Raw genomic sequence first — 22,093 nt, forward strand, 5'->3', positions numbered from 1 at the left:
TCCTGATGGGAGGGACTGATGCCTGCCCACTGGTAGGTGGAGCTGATTCCTATCCCTCTGGTGGGTGGGGCTTTGTCTCTGGATGAGTTTTTGTTGTTTGTTTTTTTTGTTGTTGTTGTTTTTTTGCCATTTCTTGGGCCACTCCAGCGGCATATGGAGGTTCCCAGGCTAGGGGTCGAATCGGAGCTGTAGCCACTGGCCTACGCCAGAGCCACAGCAACGCAAGATCCGAGCCGCGTCTGCAACCTACACCCCAGCTCACGGCAACGCCGGATCCTTAACCCACTGAGCAAGGGCAGGGACCGAACCCGCAACCTCATGGTTCCTAGTCGGATTCGTTAACCACTGCGCCACGTTGGGAACTCCTCTGGATGAGTTTAGAGGCATCTGTGTGCCTGGGGGGCCTTTAGGCAGCCTGTTTAATGTTGGGCGGGGCTGTGATCCCACCTGGATCTTTGTTTGCCCTCGAGCTTCTCAGTGCCCTTGGGTAGGGCCAGATTTTGCCACAATGGCCACCTCCTGAGAAAGGCACACTGCTGAATATTCCTGAGAGCTTTGCTTCCAATGTCCTTCCCCCACAACAAGCCACATTCACCCCTTTTTTCCCAGGAGGTGCTCCAAGAACTGCAGTCAGGTTGACCCAGATTCCTATGGAGACTTTGCTTTGCCCTGCGACCCAGTGCATGTGAAAGTCTGTGTGCACCTTTTAAGAATGGGGTGTCTGTTTTCCCCCATCCCATGGAGCTCCTATGCACAAGTCCCACTGGCCTTCAATGCCAAATGCTTGGGGGCTCTTTCTCCCAGTGCCAGATCCCCACACGTAGGAGTTTGATGTGGGTCTCAGAACTTTCACTCCTGTAGGTGAGTCTCTGTGAACCAGTTAGTTTCCAGTCTGTGGGGCTTCCCACCCAGGAGGTATGGGGTTGCTTATATCATGTAATCGCCCCTCCTACCTCTTGATATGGCCTCTTCTTTGTCTTCTGGGGTAGGATATCTATTTGAAAGTTTCCAGGCCCATTTGGTTGAAGATTGCTCAGCAGTTGCGTGTAAATTTTATTGCTTTTAGGAGAGAAGTTGAGCTCTAGTCCTTCTCTTCTGCCATCTTAATCCCCTCCAGTTAAGTCTCTTTCTGAACTACTTTTGTTTTAATTTACAAGATTCTTGGTGTTAGTGGTAGTGTTCAAATTTAAGCTGTTACAGAGTTCCTCTTGTGGCTCAGTGGGTTAAGAACGCAAAATTGTCTCCGTGAGGATGCAGGTTTGATCCCTGGCCTTGCTCAGTGGGTTAAGGATCTGGCATTTCCACAAACTGAGGTGTAGGTTGCAGATACAGCTCAGATCTGGCATTGCTGTGGCTGTGGCATAGGCTGGCAGCTGCAGCTCCAATTCTGCCCCTAGCCTAGGAGCTTCCATATGCCCCAGGTGCCCTAAAGAGAAAATAAAAACTTTTTTGAGCTGTTAAAACTGCTTGCAAATGGGGAACTTGTCTAAGTTTTGTTAACTGAGCATCCACAAAATGATTGTTTTACTGACTCACCCATATACTCTCTTTCTATTCTTTTGACAGGATATCTATAGGGAAATGGGCTTTGGTCACTATGAAGAAGAAGAAAGTTGTTGGGAGAAGCAAAAGAATGAAAAGAGAGACCGACCTCAAAACCGAAGTCGTAGCCGATCTCGAGAAAGGGATGGCCACTATAGTAATAGTCACAAACCCAAATACCAGCCTGATCCCTATGAAAGAGAGAGGAGTAAAAAGAGAGACCGAAGCAGGAGTCCTAAGAAATCCAAAGATAAAGAAAAATCTAAGTACAGGTGAAAGTTGAAGAGTCAGGAATGAGTGGCCAACACTTTTCCTCCTGTATAACTTCGAGTACCAGATGTTCAGATTTCGTGTCAAAGCAGTTAAAGACTTTGCCTGTTATTTTTTTTTCACAGTAGGATTATGGCCCTTATAGATTAATACTGATTGTATAGGGCACTGAAAGATAATAAAGAATTGAACGTTTTCTTTGTATACTTTTTTACACCAATTTTATTGTTATACATAAATTGTCTTCATTTTTAAAGTCTTTCATATTTTTCAGTCTTCTTTATTTTTAATGAAGTATTTCATACCTACAAAAATATACAAACATGTATATATAAACTATAAAGAATAGTAAATATCTGTGTCCCCATTAGTCAGCTTAGGAAATGAGTATTACTGGCATTTGAAAAATGCCCTCTTTCTCAAGTAATTACTATTCTGAATTTCGTGTTTGTTATTCTCTTGCTTGTTATTGTAGTTTTCCGACATGTGTATGTATCCTTAAATGAAATGTTAAGGTTTGTATGTTTTTGAATTTTATATAAATGGTATGTATAATGAATGTTTACTTCTGTGACTTGCGTTTTTTAACTTAGTGTTTTTTGAAAGTCATTCATTTTTATTGCTATACTGTATTATGTGAATAGACCATAATTTATCCATTCTTCTGTTCATGGGTGTTTGGGGTTGGTTTTTGTTTTAGCTATTGTAAGCAATGCTGCTATGAACATTCTGTTTCTAGGAGTGATGTGTTTGGTCACGTGATATGGTCACTTTCATCTTTATAAGATAATGCTAAATTATATTCAGCAGTGGCTGTAGGTTCATAGCCCTGCCACCGCTATTTGAATTACCTTTGTTTCACATTTCTAACACTTCTTAAGTTCAGACTTTTCAGTTTTGCCAGTCCAGTGGCTAAGTGGTATCTTATTGTAATTTCCAGCAAGAAGACTACTGTTATTCTTAAATTTGTTCTTCTATCTGAAACTTTTTTGTTCTTTTTCTCTGATTGCTTTTAAGGTTTCTCCTGATTATTGTTGTTAAGCACTTTGATTAGGATGTGCTTGATGTAGTTTTTTTTTTTTTTTTTTTTCCTTCATGTTTCTTCTCCTGGCACTTTTTACCTGTAGGTTTGTAGTTTTCATCAGATTTGGAATTTAGGGAGCTGTTACTTTCATCTGTTTTTTTCTGTCTTTGTCCTTCTTTCCCTCTGGGACTCCAGCTATATGTTAGGCAATTTGAAATTGTCTCACAACACTCATGCTTTGTTTTGTTATTTTATTTTTAAGTCTTTTTTTTTTTTTTTTTTCTCTCTCTCTCTCTCTGTGTTTCAGATTAGATAGTGTGGGGAGGGAGGGGAGTTGCTGTATCCTCAAATTCATTAATCTTTTCTCCTGAAGTAATTTAATCTCTTATTAATTTCATCCAGTGTTTTATGTTTTTGTTTTTGCTTTTTTAAAATTATGGCTGCACCCACAGCATATGAAAGATCCTCGGCTAGGGATTGAATCCGAGCCACAGCTATGACCTGTGCTGCAGCTGCAGCAATGCTGGGGATCCTTTAATCCACTGCTCCTGGTTGGGGATTAGAATTGCACCTCTGCAGCAACCTGAGCTGTTGCAGTTGGATTCTTAACCCACTGTACCACAGTGGGAACTCCCATCCAGTGTATTTTTCACCTCATACTTGATTTTTTTAATCGTTAGAAATTCTGTTTGTGTCTTTTTTATATCTTCCATTTCTCCTTAACAGGCTCATGGTTTCTTTTCTTTTTTTTGGAACATCTGGGGTATATTTATAATAGCTGTTTTACTGTATTTGACCATATTATCATCTGTGTCACTTCTTGTCTGTTTCTGTTGATTGATTTTTTTTCCCCTCATTATTGGGTTGTAACTTCCTTCTTTGCGTGCCTGGTAATTTTTGGATTATATGTTGTTGCGTGTTGAAGTTTTTTGTATTCCTTTAAATGTGTTAAGCTTTGTTCGGGGACATAGTTATTTAGAAATAGTTTGGTCCTTTCAGAGCTTGCTTTTAAGCTTAATGAGATAGGACCAAACCAGCCTTTATCTAGGGCTAATTGGGCCCACTACTGAGATGATACCCTTCTGAATAATCTTCTCTATGCCTGGTCTGTTATGAGATTTCTCCACTCTGGCTGTTGGGAATGAGAACTAGTCTGAGCCCCGTATGAACTTGAATTGTACCACCTATTCTTTTCTGCCAGTTTTTCCCACCTTTGGGTAGTTTTCTCAAGTGCATACACTGATTAGCCAAAGACTCAGGGGAACTCTCTGTAGATGTAGAACTCTCCCTCTATCTCCCACGTCCCTCTAATCCTCTGCCCTTCAGATTACCTTGGCTTTTCTAAATTCTTCACCCAAGCCCTCCCTGCAGTGAGCTCAGGCCACGGGAGGACATTTCCCATTTGTTTTCTCAAGAGTCACTGTCCCGCACGCTTGTCCAATGTCTGAAAAACTTTGCTGTATATATTTTGTACAGGTGTTTAGTTGTTTAAACGGGGAGGGTAAATCCTGCCCCTGTAACTCCATTTTGGCCAGAGTGAAAGTCTCATGGTTTGAATGTGTTTCCTAAATGCTAACAAGGTTGAGCTTATTTTCATATGTATTCATTCCTGATTGCTCTCTGTGAAAAGCTTTTTTCTTGTCTTTTGCTCATTTTACATTATATTGTCTTATAGATTGCTTCAAGTAGTTAAAAAATAATAGATTGTGGATACTAGTTCATTTTTACCATTATCTGGTATAAACATTTTCTCTCAGTTTGTGGTTATTTTTTTACCTATCGATGCACAAGTTTTAAATTCCTCCCAACTTTTTTTTTTTTTCTTCTTTCTAGGGCCGCATCTGCAGCATATGGAAGTTCCCAGGCTAGCGGCCTACAGCACAGCCACAGCAATGCTGGATCCAAGCTGTGTTTGTGACCTACACCACAACTCATGTCAACACCGGATCCTTTAACCCACTGAGTGAGGCTAGGAATCAAACCTGCATCCTCAAGGACACTAGTCGAGTTCATTTCTGCTGAGCCACAATGGGAACTGCTCCTGCCCCAAACTTTTTAATATGAAAAGTTTCATACATTTGTAGAAACACACAAAAACATAATGAACATCCATATATACTCCATCCAGATTAAATAGTAACGTTTTGTTGTTAAACAATTTGAAACTAAATTGACATCACGATATTTCACTTTCAGTATTTCACTATCCCTTTTCTAAACAGCAAGTGTCCTATATAACCACAATACTATTATCACATTGAAAAAAATTAATTATCCATAATATGTAATACGAAGTATGCACAGTTCTCTTACTGCCCCCAGGATGTCATTTTTAGATGTTGGTTGGTTTTAAAACCCAGACCTCAACCAAGGTTCATGTACTGCACGTTGTTTTTGTCGTTTTATTCTCTTGATCTAGAAGTTTCCTACCCATCCATGCACCCCTACCACTTTTTTTTTTTTTTAAGTGACATTGATTTTTTGAAGTGTTCAGGCCAGTTGCTTTGTAGAATTTCCACATTCTGGAATTATCTGATGCTGTACTCATGGCGTCCTATCTCTTTTCCATTTCCTATAAACTGTAAATTAAGTCTAGATGTTTGATTAAAATTAGGCTATGCATTTTAGGCAGAAAAATTTAATGTCAAATGTATTAGCCTTCCCCTTTGTGTTTTGTGCTTTTTGTATTTTGTTTAAGAAATCCTTAATAAAGATAATCTCCTATATTCTACAAGTTATAAAGCTTTGTTTTTTACATTTAACTCTAATCCATATTAAAGTTTATGTGTATATGTGTGGGGGAATTCATTTTTTATATCTAATGATTTTTATTTTTTCCATTATAGTTGGTGGTTCTGTCAGTTTTCTACTGTACAGCAAAGTGAATAGGGCAATTCAAATTCACTTTTTTAAAAAAATCACATATGGGTATAACCAGTTGTCATCTATTTTGAATGGTTCATCCATTCCCCATTGCATGGTCACATAAGTTTCTCTCTATAAATGGGTTTTGTTTCATGGGCTTTCTGTACCATTGGTTTATTAGTGTTTACCCCAGCAGTAATACCAAACATCTACATTTCTATGGCTTTATAGAAGGTCTTGATATTTAAGCAAGTCCCCCCATCTGTTTCATTAGGAATGCAATAACTTTTTTCTGTGCTGTTTTGGAACCAACTTGTAAGGTTTCCCAAAAAATTCTGTTAGGACTCGAACTACATTTGCATTCAAACAGTTTGTGTAAACAACATCATCACAATGCTGAATCTTCCTATTCATAAGTATAGCATATCCCTCCATTTAGGCCCTCGAATGTTCTCCTTTGAAAGCTTTTGAGCATCTTTTGTTAGATTTACTACTTGCTTCTTTATGTTCTATTATAAGTGATATCATTTGAAAAAAATTTTTTTTGTTTCCTGTCTTAAGTTATGTTTTTGATCACTGCTCTTACATCCAGCCATTTTGCTAAAAGTCTTTTTTTAAGTGTGTGTTGTTTTTATTTTTATTACCTCACCCATGGCATGCAGAAGTTCCCAGGCCAGGGATTGAGCCTGTGCTACAGCAGTGAGTGGCCTGAGCTGTAGCAGTACAACGCTGGATCCTTAACTGCTAGGTCACCAGGGAACTCCCTAAAAGTTTTTTGTTTGTTTTTTTCTTTTTTGCTTTTTAGGGCCATACCTACGGCATATGGAAGTTCCCAGGCTAGGGATCAAATTGGAGCTGTAGCTGCCAGCCTGCACCACAGCCACAGCAATTCAGCCTCGTATGTGAACTGCACCACACCTCACAGCAATGCTGGATTCTTAACCCACTAAGCAAGGCCAGTGATCGAACCCGTGTCCCCATGGATCCTAGTTGGGTTTGTTTAACCACTGAGCCGTGAGGGGAACTCCCCCTAAAATTCTTATATAATGATAAAATTGGCCTATTATCTTCCTTTTCTGTGTTGCTTTTGTCTGAACTTGATGTCCGTATTATAGAGTAAGTTAGTGACTTTTTTTTTTCTATTGAAACCGAAGAGAAAGATTTTAATATCTATTTTTTTTATGAGAGTTGCAACATTTATTTCAGGTTCTCTCTTGGGTTTTTATGTATTTCTTTTTTTCTTTTTTGCCACACAGGCAGTATGCGGGAATTCCTGGGCCAGGGATTGAACCTACGCTGCACAGAACCAGAACCGCAGTGGTGAGAACACAGGTGCTTCAACCCGCTAGGCCATGGGAGAACTCCCTATTTCTTAAATATTGGATAGTGTGTGCCTATAAAATTGTCTGACATTTATATTGCTTTTGTGAGAAAATTTAACTAATGATTACAGATTCATTAGCCTATTTCTCTCAAGAGTTTAGTCATTTTTCGAGTTCCCTTCGTAGCTCAGCAGTTAACGAACCTGACTAGTATCCATGATGATGTGTGCGTGATCCCTGGCCTCGCTCAGTGGGTTAAGGATCCAGCGTTGCCAGGAGCTGTGGTGTAGGTTGCAGACTAAGCTCAGATCTGGCATTGCTGTGGCTGTGGTGTAGGCCGGCAGCTACAGCTCTGATTTGTCCCCTAGCCTGGGAGCCTCCATGTGCCGCGGGTGTGATCCTAAAAAGACAAGAGTTTAGTCATTTTTCTTACTACATTTTTCTGTGAATTTGTCATTTGCATTGAAATTTTAAATTTGTTGACATGAAGATGCTCATAGTGTACCTAGAAGATTTTTACTACCTTCTCATTTTTAATTAATTAATTAATTAATTTTTTTTTTTTTTTTTTTTTTTTTTTTTGCTTTTTAGGGCCACACCCGTGGCATATGGAAGTTCCCAGGCTGGGGTGGAATTGGAGCTATAGTCACTGGCCTACACCACAGCTACAGCAACTGGGATCTGAGCCGCATCTGTGATCTATACCACAGCTCACGGCAACGCCAAATCCTTAACCCACTGAGCAAGGCCAGGGATCAAACCTGCGTCCTCATAGATCCTAGTCAGACTCGTTTCCACTGATCCATACTGGGAACTCCCCCAAATGGATTATTTTTAATCTGATCTTAACCTTAATGTGATGAGTTCAGTCCCGATTCTTTTCTGGTATGTTTGGATTTATTCCTACCCCTTTATTTTGTGCTTTTATTGTTTGTTTTTTGTTTTGTTTTGTTTTCTTTTGGATTAATTTAAAACATTAAAAAAATTCTACCCCCCTCCTCCCATTGTCTTTGTTTTAGAGCATTGCCTTTGAAATTTACCGTCCATACTTAAAATGTCATGGCAATATCTTTACCTTCCTCTCTGATTGAAGATCTTGGAAATCTTTAAGTTTAAATTACTTATCTTTCAACTTTTGTGCTATAATCTTCCAGTATTTCAGTCTTCGCTTTTGGTTTTTAACCTTACAAATTAGACCTTATTGTTATTACTATTTTTATGCAGATAATTGTTAGATTTACTTGTGTGTTAACCCTCTCTTTACTTACATCTCAGATCTTCCACATAGGATAATTTCCTTCTTTCTGAAACATGACCTTTGATATTTCTTTAGCAATAGTCTGTTGATGGTGAACCCTTAGTTTTTGTCAAAAATATTTTAGGAGCTCCCTGGTGGCTCAGTGGGTTAAGATCCTGTGTTGTCACTGCTGTGGCTCGGGTTATCTGTGACCTGGGAATTTCCATATGCCATGGGTATGGCTGAAAAAAAAAGTGTTTTTAATTCACCCATGTTCTTTTTTTTTTTTTGGCTGCATCTGCAGCATATGAAGTTTTACGGGCCAAGGATAAAATCCAAGACACACCTGCAATCTAGGCCACAGCTGTGGCAATGCTGAATCCTTAACCTGTTGGGCTGGGCCAGGGATCAAAGCCAGGCCGCCCCAGAGACAACACCAGATCCTTACCGCATTGTGCCACAGCAAGAACTCCTTTTTTGTTGGTTTGTTTCAATAGTTAATTTGTTTTTATGGCCAGTAGTATTTCATGGTATGGATGTACCCCAGTTTAACTATTCACCCACTGAAGCACATGTAGGCTTTTACAGCTTGGGGCAATAATGGATAAGGCTGCTCTTGATTTTTGCGTGAACATGGATCTTCATTTCTCTTGAGTAAATGCCCAGGAATGCAACTGCCGAATCCTATAGTAATTTCATGTTTAAATTTTTAAGAAACTGCTTAACTGTTTTCCAGGGTGGTCATATCATTTTGCAGTCCCAGTATACGCGTGATCCAGTCTCTCTTTCTCCTTGCTGGCTGAATGTTCTCACTCTATTTTATTTTAGCCATCTGGTCGATGTACAGTGACGTCTCATTGTGGTTTTGATTTGCATTACCCTAACTGCCTACGATGTTGAACATCTTTTCATGTACTCAGTTTGCCATCTTCATATATCCTGTTTTGTTAAATGTTTCTTGATTGGGTTTTTTTGGTTTTTATTTTTGATTTTTGAGAATTCTTTTTTTTATATGATAGATACTAGCTCTTTGTTGGGTATGTTTGAAAATATTTTCTCCCAGTGTATAGCTTGTTTTTTCATTTTGTTGACAAGGTCTCTGTAGAACAAAAGATTTTAATTTTATTCAAGTTCAGTTTATCAGATTTTCCTTTTATGAACTATGCTTTTTAATGGTAAGAATAAGAATTGTCTAGCCCTGGATCCTGAAGTTTTTCTTATACCTTTCTTTTTCTAAAAGCTTTGTAGTTTTACAATTTAAATCTGTGATCTGTTTTGAGTTAATTTTTGAGTAAGATGTAATACTTAGGTTGAGGTTCTTTTTTTGTTTATGGATATCTATTCACTCTAGCACGATTTGTTGAAAAGACTCTGACAGCTTTTAAAGGTTCGTCTTTGCTATTCTAGTATTTCTTCACTATGATGTATTTAGATAATGGATTTATTTTAGTTCTTCTTGGTATACTATTTCCTGTGTTTGATGGCTTCACATTTTTGACTATTCTGGAAACTTTTCTATCATTTTCTCTTCAAATATTGCCTCTTCTCTATTCATTCTGTTCTTTCCTTTTGCAGTTCCAATCAGTTTTTTTTGTTAGACCTTCTCATTCTGTTCTTTGAATCTCAACTCTCATATTTTCCATATGGTACTTTCTGAAGAATTTCTTCAGATCTGTATTCTGGGTCATTCATTCTTTGTTTCTTGATATAAACCCAATCTGCTATTTAATTCATCTGCTGACTTTTTAATTTCAGTGATTCATTTTTAGAAGTTCTGCTTGATTCCTTTTCAAATTTGTATAATTATTCTTTATTTTCTTTTGTTCCTTGCTCATTTATTTCTACATTTTCCCATTTATTTACATGGTTACTTCATATTGAGTTTTGTATCTTAATTTTTTGAGAATTTAAATTTGAGGGTTTTTTTTCCTGCTAACTCATGCAAAGTGGCTTCTTTTTGTGTCTTTTTTTTGTGGTTGTTTTTTTAATTGGGGAGTTCCCATTGTGGCTGAGCGGTAATAAAATCGGACTATTATCCATGAAGATGCAGGTTCCATCCCTGGCATCGCTCAGTGGGTTAAGCATCCAGTATTGCCATGAGCTCTAGTGTAGGTAGCAAACGAGGCTTGGATCTGGCATTGCTGTGGCTCTGCTATAGGCGAGCAGCTGCAGCTCTGATTTGACTGCTAGCCTGGGAACATCCATATGCCACATGTGCAGCCCTAAAAAGACCAAAAAAAAAAAAAGAGAGAGAGAACATAATTTGGGACTCCTAAGATTTCTAAATTGAGGATGCTTTTCTCTAAAGAAGATAATATTTGCTTTTCAGGCTCCAGATGATGCTATTACCTGAGACCACTTTGATTTCTTGGCTTGTAGTTTCCATGTGCCTGCATTGTGTACCTTTGAACGACAACAACAATGAAAAAGTTGAGAGCGTTAACAAAATGTCAGGAAATAAGTCTTTTATTATGATCTATCGCCATCTCCATCATTGCAGAGCTGGAAACATGCCCGCAGATTTTTTTTCCTAGCCTAGTCCTTCTCTGATGGTGACCCCTTCTAACCTTCTGGCTTCATGTGAAATAGATTCAGTTTCCAAACTTTCTTTCAAGCCTAAAGCCTGGTCTTTAACATCTTTCTTCACCATGGCCTGAGGCCCTCGGTCCCCGAAGTTCTACATTCAGGGCTGGTGGGTTTTTGTTTTTGCTTTTGTTTTTTGTCTTTTTAAGCCCACACCTTCGGCATATAGAGGTTCCCAGGCTAGGGGTCCAATTGGAGCTGTAGCTGCCGGCCTACACCATGGCCACAGCAACATGGGATCCAAGCCGCGTCTGTGACCTATACCAATGTTCACGGCAACACCAGATCCTTAACCCACTGAGCAAGGCCAGAGATCAAACCCACATCCTCATGGATACTAGTCAGGTTCATTAACTGCTGAGCTACGACCGGAACTCTGTTGCTGGTGGTTTTCTTACCATTTCATTCAGATATTTTTGGTCTTGAGGAATTTCCCCACCTGTCTTCAGTCTCATCAGTGTGTTTAAAGTACGACTGCCACAGCTTAATCTGGATTTATCTGGCATGTGGATGTTTTACAGGGAGCCGGGAGACTGGGCTAGGGGTCGTCAGAGTTCAAAACATCCAGTCCACCATATTGCTAAGAGCAGATGTCTCTCCACTAGTGCACCTGATTCTTAGCCACCAACAGAAAAAAATTCTAATATTACATAAGAAACTATCACCCTGAATATAGAAAACATAATGTTGTCCATGCCAGAAGATTCTAAAATGTGGCCTGAAAGAATGAATGAGCAAGAGAGAAACGATGGTGAAATATGATGGGAGTTGGGAGAAGAAATAACTTACTGATACCTGAAACTTGAATTCAGTAGGTTCCGTGGGAAGAACAAAGGCAGTAAAAATTCCTGAACCTAGCATTTCAAGGAAAAGCTATCCTTAATTGCAGGAGCTGATATTTTAGGTAGGAAAGACTATAGTTTTAACAAAGATGTATTATGGGAACACTGAGTCCTGTTAATCAGAAAGTGATTTTAATGGTGATGGCCTCTAATCATGATGTCTGCGGAATCTCCTTGACTAGATACAGGGCAGTGGTTACTCCTGTGTGTTACTGTGTTGTTACTACTAGATACAGGGCAGTGGTTACTATTGTGTTGCTACTAGTAGCGGTTACTACTACTGTGTTAACTGTGTTACTACAACTAGATACAGACAGTGGTTACTACTGTGTGACTAGTAGTAGTGGTTACTCCTGTGTGTTACTGTGTTACTACTACTAGATACAGGCAGTGGTTACAACTACTGTGTTAATACTACTAACATCTAGGGTAAAGGGACCATGTTTCCTGTTTCTTCTGTTTTGTTTATCTGGGTATTAGGCAAACTCTTAAAATCAGGCTCCGATAATATATATCTTATTCTTTTGGTGTGCCAAAAAAAAAAAAAAAAAAAAAAAAAAGAATGGGCTGTAGATAGATTTTTATTTTTAAAAGAAAAAAAAATAGTTATTTTTGAGAGTAAAATTGCTCATTCCTTGTAACTTTGCTGTAAAGTTCAGGTTGGTCTCCTTTACCAGCTGAATTTTCAGATTTTGATCAGAACTATTAAAGGCTAAAAGAAAAGAAACTTTAAATAGGTCCATGCTTTCACAAGTGTCTTTTAACAAATTGGTTGCTCTTGAGTTACTCTGAAATATGTATTTCATATAAGTGTTTTCCACTCATCATAAAAAATTCTAATCTCAGTGTGACATTTCTTCCTCACCTAGATTGAATCACAAAGACTGCCTTATAGATAGTAAAATCGAAATCACAGAAACCTTACCTTTCAGTGGCTGTTGCTATGAAACCATGTTTTGATGGGAAATTTTAGAGAAGCTTGTGCTTCCTGTTGTTAAATGGTAGACTATGGAGATCCCCTTAATTTTCAAAATTGCCTTTTTCAAAAGGCAAGTAATCTCAATTATTCTTTCTAATGGGACAGTCTTTATTCTTACCCTATCTTACCCCCCACCCCAGGACGGCTAATCAGGTTTAATTTCATGTTTGCCTCCTCTTCTTTGTGCATTGAAAGGGCAGATGGACAGTTTTTGAGAGATGTTTTATGTGCAGTGAAAAAGCTGTCTTGCTGTTATTTATTTTACCTAAGACGCTAGGATGCTCAAGATACATGAAGGATTGAAAATATGATAACTTATTTACAAGAGAGCGCGTATGAAAAAAGAAGTTAGGGAAGTGCTGCTTCGTTGTCGTGAATAGAGAACCAGACCACAATGACCTCTGGTTCCTGAAAAAAGAGAAAAGTTGTATTTAGTTTCATTTCCTCCAGGCAGTGTGGTCTGGTGGAGAGAGCTTGGGATTTCGAGCCAGAAAACAAGTCAAAGGCAAGCAGGAGAGGGAGGGCAGGATGGTGGTGATTAAGCAGAGACCTGTGAAGAGGAGGTGCCACGGAAGGGAGGAGGAGATCAGAACAGGGAGGGCGCCGGGTGCCAAACCAGTGGCTTGGATTGGATTTGCCAGGCGGTGGGGAATTAGAGCATATTCATTCCTAAGAAAAGAAGTAGCACTGGGATAGCTGAAAAAAGTTACTCAGGGTATAGCCTGTAGTGTTACTCAAGGGTTGGCGCCAGGAGTTCCCACTGTGGCTCAGTGGGTTAAGAACTCGACTAATATCCGTGAAGATGTGGGTTCGATCCCTGGCCTTGCTCAGTGGGTTAAGGATCCAGTGTTGTGTGAGCTGTGGTGTAGATCACAGACACGGTTTGGATCTGGCGTTGCTGTGGCTGTGGTATAGGCCAGCAGCTGCAGCTCCCATTCAACCCCTAGCCTGGGAACTTCCATATGCTGCAGGTGTGGCCCTAAAAAAGGAAAAAAGGGGGGGCGATTTGGCACCAAATTCCTCAGATGCCATTGCATCTGATTCATTACCTATCTGTTGACACACATCAAAGCAGACTTCCCAGAGCAGGTGACATATATGCTGGCATGTTCTGCATTTGATAGGTAAGTTGGTGCAGTGCTAGAATATGGAACTGGGCATCCCAACAATAGAAATTTAAAAAGTCACACCATCTTGGGACATAATCACTCATTTGGCGTGATGGAAAATAATTCATGGAGTTCCCTGGTGGCCTGGTGGGTTAAGGATCTTGCGTTGTCACTTCTGTGGTGTGGGTTTGATCTCTGGCCAGGGAGCTTCTGCATGTCATGGGCATGTCCCCCCCCCCCCAAAAAAAACAATAATAATAATAAATAAGGGAAAATATTACGGAAATATCTTTGGGATGGTTGTAGCTGGACATGCTTTAGTAAAACTCCCATAAGGCATGTGGTGGGAATGGAGCCCCCGCCCCAGCTGAGGGTTGCTCACTCTACTGCGCTGGTTGGTGGGCTGTGTGGCAGAGGGCTAGTCTGGAACAGGGTTCATCTTTGCACGCCTGGCACGCCGGAGGGTGCCTCACCTCGGGGAGAAAACCAGCCCCACAAATTCTGCGGTCTCAGCAGATGGCAATAATGTATTTTTAACTTTGTGCATAAGCGGTGTTTCATTATTATGTTGATAATCATCTACTACTCATTCTCTGAAAGTAAACCAAAGACACACATTTGTGGCCTTTCCCCCCAGCATATGTTTATGGGAAGGAATGGGACGGGCCTCCCCATGAAACCTACTTGATCTTCAGCTTTGTCTTAGGTGTCTTCTCGCTGCACACCCATGGCATTATGTGTAGGCATAGGCCTTGCTGTGCCATGGGCAGGCAGCCAGTCCTGGGGCACCAGGGCGTACCTTCTGGCTCCTTTCTGTCTTCCCATGTAGGAGGAGTGCGCTGAGCTGAGTAAATTCTTACCACTGCTGAGAGCCCCGGGGAAGGTGTTTGGGGACTGAGCAGTGTATTAGCTTCCTTGGGCTGCTGTTACTGATGACCAGGAACCAGGTGGCTTAAAACACCAGAAGTGGGTTCTCAAAGTTCTGGAGGCCTGAAGTCCAAGATCAGTGTCAGCTGGGCCGCGCTCTCGCTGAAGTCTCTAGGGAAGAATTTTATCTCCCCTCTTCCTAGCTTCTGGTGGTGGTCCCTGGCTTCCAGCTGCATCACTGCAGGCTCTGCTTCTTCTTCCCTGTGGCTCTTCTCTGACTCCGTTTCCAAGTCTCCCTCTCTTTTCTCTTATAAAGACATTAGTCTTTGGACGTAGGGCTCACATGAATCCTGGATGACAGCCTCTTAGCCTGAATATATTGGTAAAGACCCTCTGTCCAAATAAAGTCACATTCCCAGTTATTAGAGGTTAGGACTTGTGCTTATCTTTTTTGGGGGGACACCCTTCAACCCACTGCAAGGGGTGAGGTGTTTGCAAAGTTTAAGAAAAGCCTCTGCAGCACTTTAGCCAGAGGTTGGCAAGGATGCTGTTGAGAGAGCATGGAGCTGACCTTACAGCTCATGTTTCCTGATATTGAATGTGTTGCAAGTGTAGGAATTGGACCACTTAAAACCCACTGATGGACTGCAGTACTTTTTCCTAACACGTGTATCATCCCTCATTCTTTGCCCTTAATTGGGTTCGTCAACCTGTTCCCGTAGACCTCACACCTTTTGGGTCAAAGTCTCTCTTCCTAGCAATGGCTAGAGCCTTAGACCAGCTCATACCTCCCTCGGGGCTTTTTGTGAAAGAACCACAGACACCAGAAAAGGTGGGTTCCCCAGAGTTAACATCAATCCGTAGGAGCTGTGTGGTTGCAGCAGTTTTTGGGAGATTTTCAGAAATGCCAGCTTATTTTGATTGTATAGACAGTCTCACAATCTAAGTAGAGAATATCTTTGGGACCAAATACATAGGCATTTGAGGTGTTCCTGTTGTGACTCAGTGGTAACCAATCTGACTAGTATCCATGAGGATGTGGGTTCGATCCCTGGCCTCGCTCAGTGGGTTAAGGACCCAGTATTGCCGTGAGCTGCGGTGTAGGTTGCATATGCAGCTCGGATCTCGTGTTGCTGTGGCTGTGGCGTAGGCTGGCAGCTATGGCTCAGATTTGACCCCTAGCCTGGGAACTTCCATATGTCACAGGTGTGGCCCTAAAAAGACAAAAAAAAAAAAAAAAAAAAAAGAAAAAAATAAAAGGGGGGCATTTGAGCCCTCAGTCAGCGACTCAGACACTGAATAAGAGGGCAACATATTTAGCAAATGAGGTCGGAGAAAGAATATAGCCAGTTGCTGGAGTTCCCTGGGGGCCTAGTGGTTATTAAGTATCTGGGGTTGTCCCTACTGCCGCTTGGGTCACTGCTACGGCACAGGTTCAATCTCTGGCCTGAGAACTGCTGTATGCCAGGGGTGTGGCTCCCCAAAAAGAGTCACTTGGAGAGTGAGTAACCTGGAAAATCATTACTTTTCTTACTGTTGGTTGGTAAGAAGGCCTGAGATGCTTCAAAGTTTCGACAATCTTTGGAAGGCCTAGGCCCTTCCCTGATTAGAACCCGTTTCTGAACTTGGTGACCTGCAGCTCTCTGAGACACTTGGCTTCTTCAACTGGGTGGCTTCTTGATGGCCCGGAAGTAGAAATTACGGCAAAACAACATGTGTGTGAAAGAACATATCAATGATTCAATTAATTTTATATATATATATATATTTTTTTTTTTTAATGAAAATTCTTCTTAAAAAAAAAAACCTTGGAGTTCCCATTGTGGCTCAGTAGATTACTAACCCGACTAGTATCCATGAGGATTTGGGTTCGATCCCTGGTCTCACTCTAGGTTAAGGGTCCAGCATTGCCATGAGCTGTGGTATAGGTCTCAGACTTGGCTTGGATCTGGCATTGCTGTGGCTGTTGGTGTAGGCCAGCAGCTAAAGCTCCGATTCGACCCCTAGCCCAGAAGCTTCCATAGGCTGCAGGTGTGGCCCTAAAAATAAACCAACGTCCCCGAAAAAAAGAACAAAAAAAAAATCTTTATAAGTTTTTCCTGAGCTGAGTTGCTCTACCTTGAGCCTGAGTCTCAGACACAGGGAGCTGGTCATGCTTCGTGTCCCTCTGAGCCTCGCTTAGCTTTCCCTCCCTCCAGAATGTCCCAGAGAACCCCGCCTTTCCCCTGGGACGTGCCAGCATTTCCTCCACAAGGCCTCCTCTGCCCTCACACACCCTGTGTTTCCCCTTTGATGGAACTGCTTGTCCAGCAGTTTTGAATCGGGGCGATTTTGCCCCCAGGGGACACTTAACAGCATCTGTTGTCATTGTCACAATGTGGAGAGTTGTGTTGCTGGTGTCCAGGGCATAGAGGCCAGCTGGACATCCTATCCTGCATAGGACAGCGCCCACAGCAAAGGACCGTCCAGCCTGTGACATCAGCAGTGCTGAGGTCACTTTAGTCTAACTGCTTCACCCTGATATTTACAGTGTGACTGTAACTCTGTCGACAGGTGTCACTCAGGGACAGAAACTTTGTTTAGTTGGGGCATAGATTCTCAGCCCCGTGCCTGGTGTGAAACGAAAATGAAAAAAAATGAACTTAGAGTTTTTATAGCTGTGATCCATGCACTTGTTTGTGGTAACATTTCAGGTGGGACTTGGGGAAAGTGACACACAGATTTTACTCAATGAACTAAAACTGTTTTTAAATGCACAGGTGTTTTAAATTCATTCATTGGGCTAAGCCAGTAACAACGGCAGTTAGATTATCAGCCAAGAGTTTCCGTGTGGATCGTGGACGTACCCCTTCCTGTTGAACTTGACTGAGAGGGTTGTTCTGCTCGTCTCTGCAGCCCTCTGTCAGGTTTGCAGTGCTTCCTGGGTGCTAGTCTTTGCCATTAGAAGTTCTAGTTTTTTTGTTTGTTTGTTTGGTTTTTTTCCCACAATGTGCAGTGACTTGTTGTGGGATCTCAGGTCCCAGCCCAGGGAAGGAACCTGCCACTGTGGTGAAAGTGTTGGGTCGTAACCAAAAGGCCACTAGGGAACTCCCTAGTAATCTTCATTAAAGTTTGTGCTCATAATAATAACAGCTAGCTCAGTAATTGAACTCCTACTTTATGCCAAGCACTGTTCTAAGCACACTATATGCATTAATTAATTCTCAGGATATCCTTATGAGAGAGACGTGATTATGATTTTACAAGGAAACAGAGGCACAGGGAGGTTAAATAATTTGCTCAAGGTTACACAGCTAATAAGTGGAAAGGCAGTCTGACTTCAAGTTCATGACACCAAACTGCCTATCCTGTTTTTTCTCTTTTTTCTTTTTAGGGCTGCACCCAAGGCAAAATGGAAGTTCCCAGACTAGGGGTGGAATCTGGGCTGCAGCTGCCAGCCTACGCCACAGCCACAGCAATCCTAGCTGCATCTGCAACCTACACTGCAGTTTGCAGAAACACCAGATGCTTATCCCACTGGACGAGACCAGGTATAGAACCGACAACCTCATGGATACTAGTCAGACTATTAACTCGCTGAGCCACATTGGGAGCTCCCAAACTGCCTACCCTAATAAGCTATATCTTTTCTCATACCATTCATCTAAGAAAAAAAAATCAGCTTTCTTGTTGTGGCGCAGTGGATTCAGCAGCATGTCCGAAGTGTTGGGACATAGGTTTGATCCTTGACCTGGGAACTCCATATGCCTTGGGGTGGCCAAAAAAAAGAAAAGAAGAAGAAAAAGAAAAAAAAACCCAAATCATGATAAAAGATCTGATTACCAAAAATAGAAATGCATAACTTTAGAGATAATATAGGAAAATATCTGTACCATCTCAGGATAGGGAAGAATTTCTTAAATAAGATTTAAAAAGAACGATAAAGGAAAAGCCAATAGTTTTGACTACAGAAAAGGAAAAACATCCCCAGGTCCCAAAACATCACAAACAAAGCTAAAAAAACAAGTATTTGGAGTTCCCCTCATGGCTCATTGGTAACAAACATGACAAGGATCCATGAGGACACAGGTTTGATCTCTGGCCTCACTCAGTGGGTTAAGGATCTGGCATTGCTGTCACAGACTTGACTTAGGTCCCGAGTTGCCATGGCTGTGTTGTAGGCCGGCAGCAATAGTTCTGTTTCAACCCCTAGGCTGGGAACCTCCATATGCAGCAAGTGCAGCCCTAAAAAACAAAACAAACAAACAAACAAAAACCAAAAAAACAAGCATTTGCCTGGGAGCTGAAAGTTATAAAAGATATACATAAACAAAAGCATTATTGTGAAGACTAAATGAAGGTTAATACCAATTAATTAGAATAAGACTGTACAATAGGAAAATGAGCAATAGAAGGAAAAAAGAAGAAAGTTGTACCTCTGGAAATGTATGAAAAATTCTCAAGTTCACTAGTAATCGGGGAAATAAAAGTTAAAATAGCCATTAGAAGTGATATACCCTTTCTCACACATCAGGTTGGCAGAATGTAAAAAGCGAGTTCCCTTGTGGTGTAGGGGGTTAGGAATCAGGCATTGTCCTTGTAGTGTGGCCAAAAAAAAAAAAAAGAAAAAAAAGAAAAGTGAAAAGTCTCACACTATTTATTTATTTATTGTCTTTTTGCCTTTTCTAGGGCCGCACTCATGGCACATGGAAGTTCCCAGGCTAGGGGTCTAATTGGAGCTGTAGCCACCGGCCTACGCCAGAGCCACAGCAACGCGGGATCTGAGCCAGGTCTGCAACCTATACCACAGCTCACAGCAACACCGGATCCTTAACCCACTGGGCAAGACCAGGGATCGAACTCTCAACCTCATGGTTCCTAGTCGGATTCAGTTAACCACTGAGCCACGACGGTAACTCCAAGTCTCACACTCTTAATTGTTGACAGGGTGACAGAAATAAGAACTCCCACACAGCAGGAGGAGGGGCCCTGGGGAGGAGCCGAGCCTTTGCATGGCCCTGCTGCCACTGCTGCTACAAATATCTACACGCTGTTTTAGCTCACTGAGAAGGCAGTGAAGACTGTTATGGGTGCTTTCTGCTGCTGCACGTAGATGAGAGGAAGCCAAGCCAGGGGTCCTGCCCTGAGTCCACCGCAGGCTTCCAGGGTCCATGATCCACTGCAGCAGTGCCTGTCATCTCTCTCGGAGTTCGTATGGAACCCTAGGGAGGGTCCGTCCCCCACATTTAGGACCCCCTCTCTCAACACCCCCTGCTTCCTGAAAGCACAGCCCTCTGCCTCTCGCAGCAAGAGCCAGAGCGGAGAAAAACAGCCTCGGGGCAGACTCAGTGCCAATCTTAGAGCAGAAGAGGGAAGTGTGCCAGGCCTGCTGCCCACTGTCTTCCAAGCCTGATAGCAGTTACCACTGCAAGAGGGAAAGTGCTGCCCCCTTTTCCGTCTCTGGTGGGCAGAGTCTATTTGGGGTCAGTGATACAGTAACTAAACTTGTAACCTCTGGCAGACCTTATTCTTGTTCCATTGGGGGAAAATACCCTAAAGAGTGATTTGAATCTTTCAGTTTCTCAGTGTCGTGACAGCTATGTCATTTTAGCTGCAGAGACATCAAGACGAGGCTTCTCTAAATCAGATACTGTAAACGCACCGCATGGTGGGTCTTCTCTTATGAAGACAGCTGAGGAACAATGTCTTTGGTCTCCATAATATCCCCAGGATTTCAGACACAGAATTCTGGGGTCTCTGCCAAACACTTACCTGTCTGATGGTTGAGCAGATTCAAACATCTTTTTTTGCAAAAGAGTTTGCTGCTGGCCACTGTGGGGCTCGTCCTGTGCAGAGGTGCTGTACACCTGAGGTTGGTACAGATCAGGATTCAAAAGTTTCACGGCCCAGGTTCATGTTTTACTAAGTGCATGGCACGTGGCACTTGGCCATCTCCATAGAGAATTCCTTCTTATTTATTTATTTAGGGCTGCACCCACAGCATATAGAAGTTCCCAGGCTAGGGGTTGAATCAGAGCTCCAACTGTCAGCCTACAGCACAGCCACAGCAACTCTGGATCTAAGCCACATCTGTGATCTAAGCCACAGCTCTGATTCGACCCCTAGCCTGGGAACACACATATACTGTGGGTACGGCCCTAAAAAGACAAAAAAAAAAAGGAAAGAAACTTTGATGAAAAGTTACCAAATAGACTGGAGGGGCTGCACAAATGGCAGTTGTTATTAGAAAATCCCCTGGGTTCAAAATTTCAAAACTAGAATTAGTGCTCAAATGAAGTGACTATTTTAATCCAAGTTCTAGTACAATGTTATTTTTTTCTAAAGATTTTTTTTTTTTGTCTTTTTTTTTTTTTTTGCTATTTCTTGGGCCGCTCCCGCAGCATATGGAGGTTCCCAGGCTAGGGGTCGAATCGGAGCTGTAGCCTCCGGCCTACGCCAGAGCCACAGCAACGCGGGATCCGAGCCGCGTCTGCAACCTACACCACAGCTCACGGCAACGCCGGATCGTTAACCCACTGAGCAAGGGCAGGGACCGAACCTGCAACCTCATGATTCCTAGTCGGATTCGTTAACCACTGCGCCACGACAGGAACGCCTCTAAAGATTTCTGATTGTACTTTTAATTTTTATTTCAATGATCCATTCTCTGTGTTTTCTTTCTTTCTGTCTGTCTGTCTGTCTGTCTTTTTAGGGCCGTACCCTCAGTATATGTATGTTCCCAGGCTAGGGGTTGAATCAGAGCTGCAGCTGCCGGCCTACACCACAGCCACAGCAATACGGGATCTGAGCCGAGTCTGTAACCTACACCACATCTCATGGCAATGCCGGATCCTTAACCCACTGAGCGAGGCCAGGGATTGAACCTGTGTCTTCATGGTTGCCAGTCGAGTTCGTTAACCACTAAGCTATGATGGGAGCTCCTCTGCATGCTTTCATATTACAGACTGCCTCTGATCCTCCATGGGATACAGATGGGGATTAATAAAGAAGAGCAGCACATGACCTTATTCCCTCAGCACCAGCTCTGAGGTTCTAAACTCAGCTTGACCAACAGGCTATGTGTCCTTGGACAAGTCACTTTAGGGACATTGTCATTTGCTGGCAGGTGAGCTGTTATGGGATTTGATTGTGTTCCTTCCTATTATTCTAACCCCTGAAGGGCATCCCCCAGTGCTGAAAATAACCGCAGGGTCGCAGGGTCGGGGGTCTGTTGCCTATACCCCTGAGGCTGCAGCAAGCTGGGATGTGGGCTGCTGGGGGTCACTGGGCCTGGGGTCAGGCTCCCCCAGCCACTGTGAGAGAGAAGTGGCTGCCCACCCCATGCAAGGAAGAGGGAGGAACCTAGGGTCCCCCACAGAGACCGGGCCCTGGGCCTCCAGCCTGAAGGACTTTGTGACCTGCCTGGGACCCCAGTGATGACACATCCCTGTCTGTACCCTCCCTGCCCTGCCCT

The 22,093-nt window shown here is 42.2% G+C and overlaps 1 protein-coding gene across 3 annotated transcripts in view; it reads left to right on the forward strand.

Moving 5' to 3' along the window:
• PPIL4 (peptidylprolyl isomerase like 4) overlaps positions 1 to 5,567 on the forward strand; it is a 45,576-nt gene extending 40,009 nt beyond the window's left edge. Inside the window, exons 13-14 of one of the 3 annotated variants that reach the window (XR_014844759.1) lie at positions 1,567 to 4,240; positions 4,701 to 5,567. Coding sequence is in view for 1 of the 3 variants with exons in the window: in XM_021086908.2 (XP_020942567.1) it covers positions 1,567 to 1,818 (252 nt within the window). In the remaining 2 variants the exon portion in view is untranslated. Of the gene's footprint in view, positions 1 to 1,566 lie in introns of all 3 variants that reach the window. The other 2 variants (XR_014844762.1, XM_021086908.2) reach the window with 2 other exon arrangements.
• The last annotated feature ends 16,526 nt before the right edge of the window (positions 5,568 to 22,093 follow it).

Source organism: Sus scrofa, chromosome 1 (genome assembly GCF_054392235.1).
Source record: "Sus scrofa isolate SSC_HxYL_T2T_F1_AM1 chromosome 1, Sscrofa_HxYL_maternal_Yorkshire_Landrace_v2.0, whole genome shotgun sequence".
Classification (NCBI taxonomy): Eukaryota; Metazoa; Chordata; class Mammalia; order Artiodactyla; family Suidae; genus Sus; species Sus scrofa.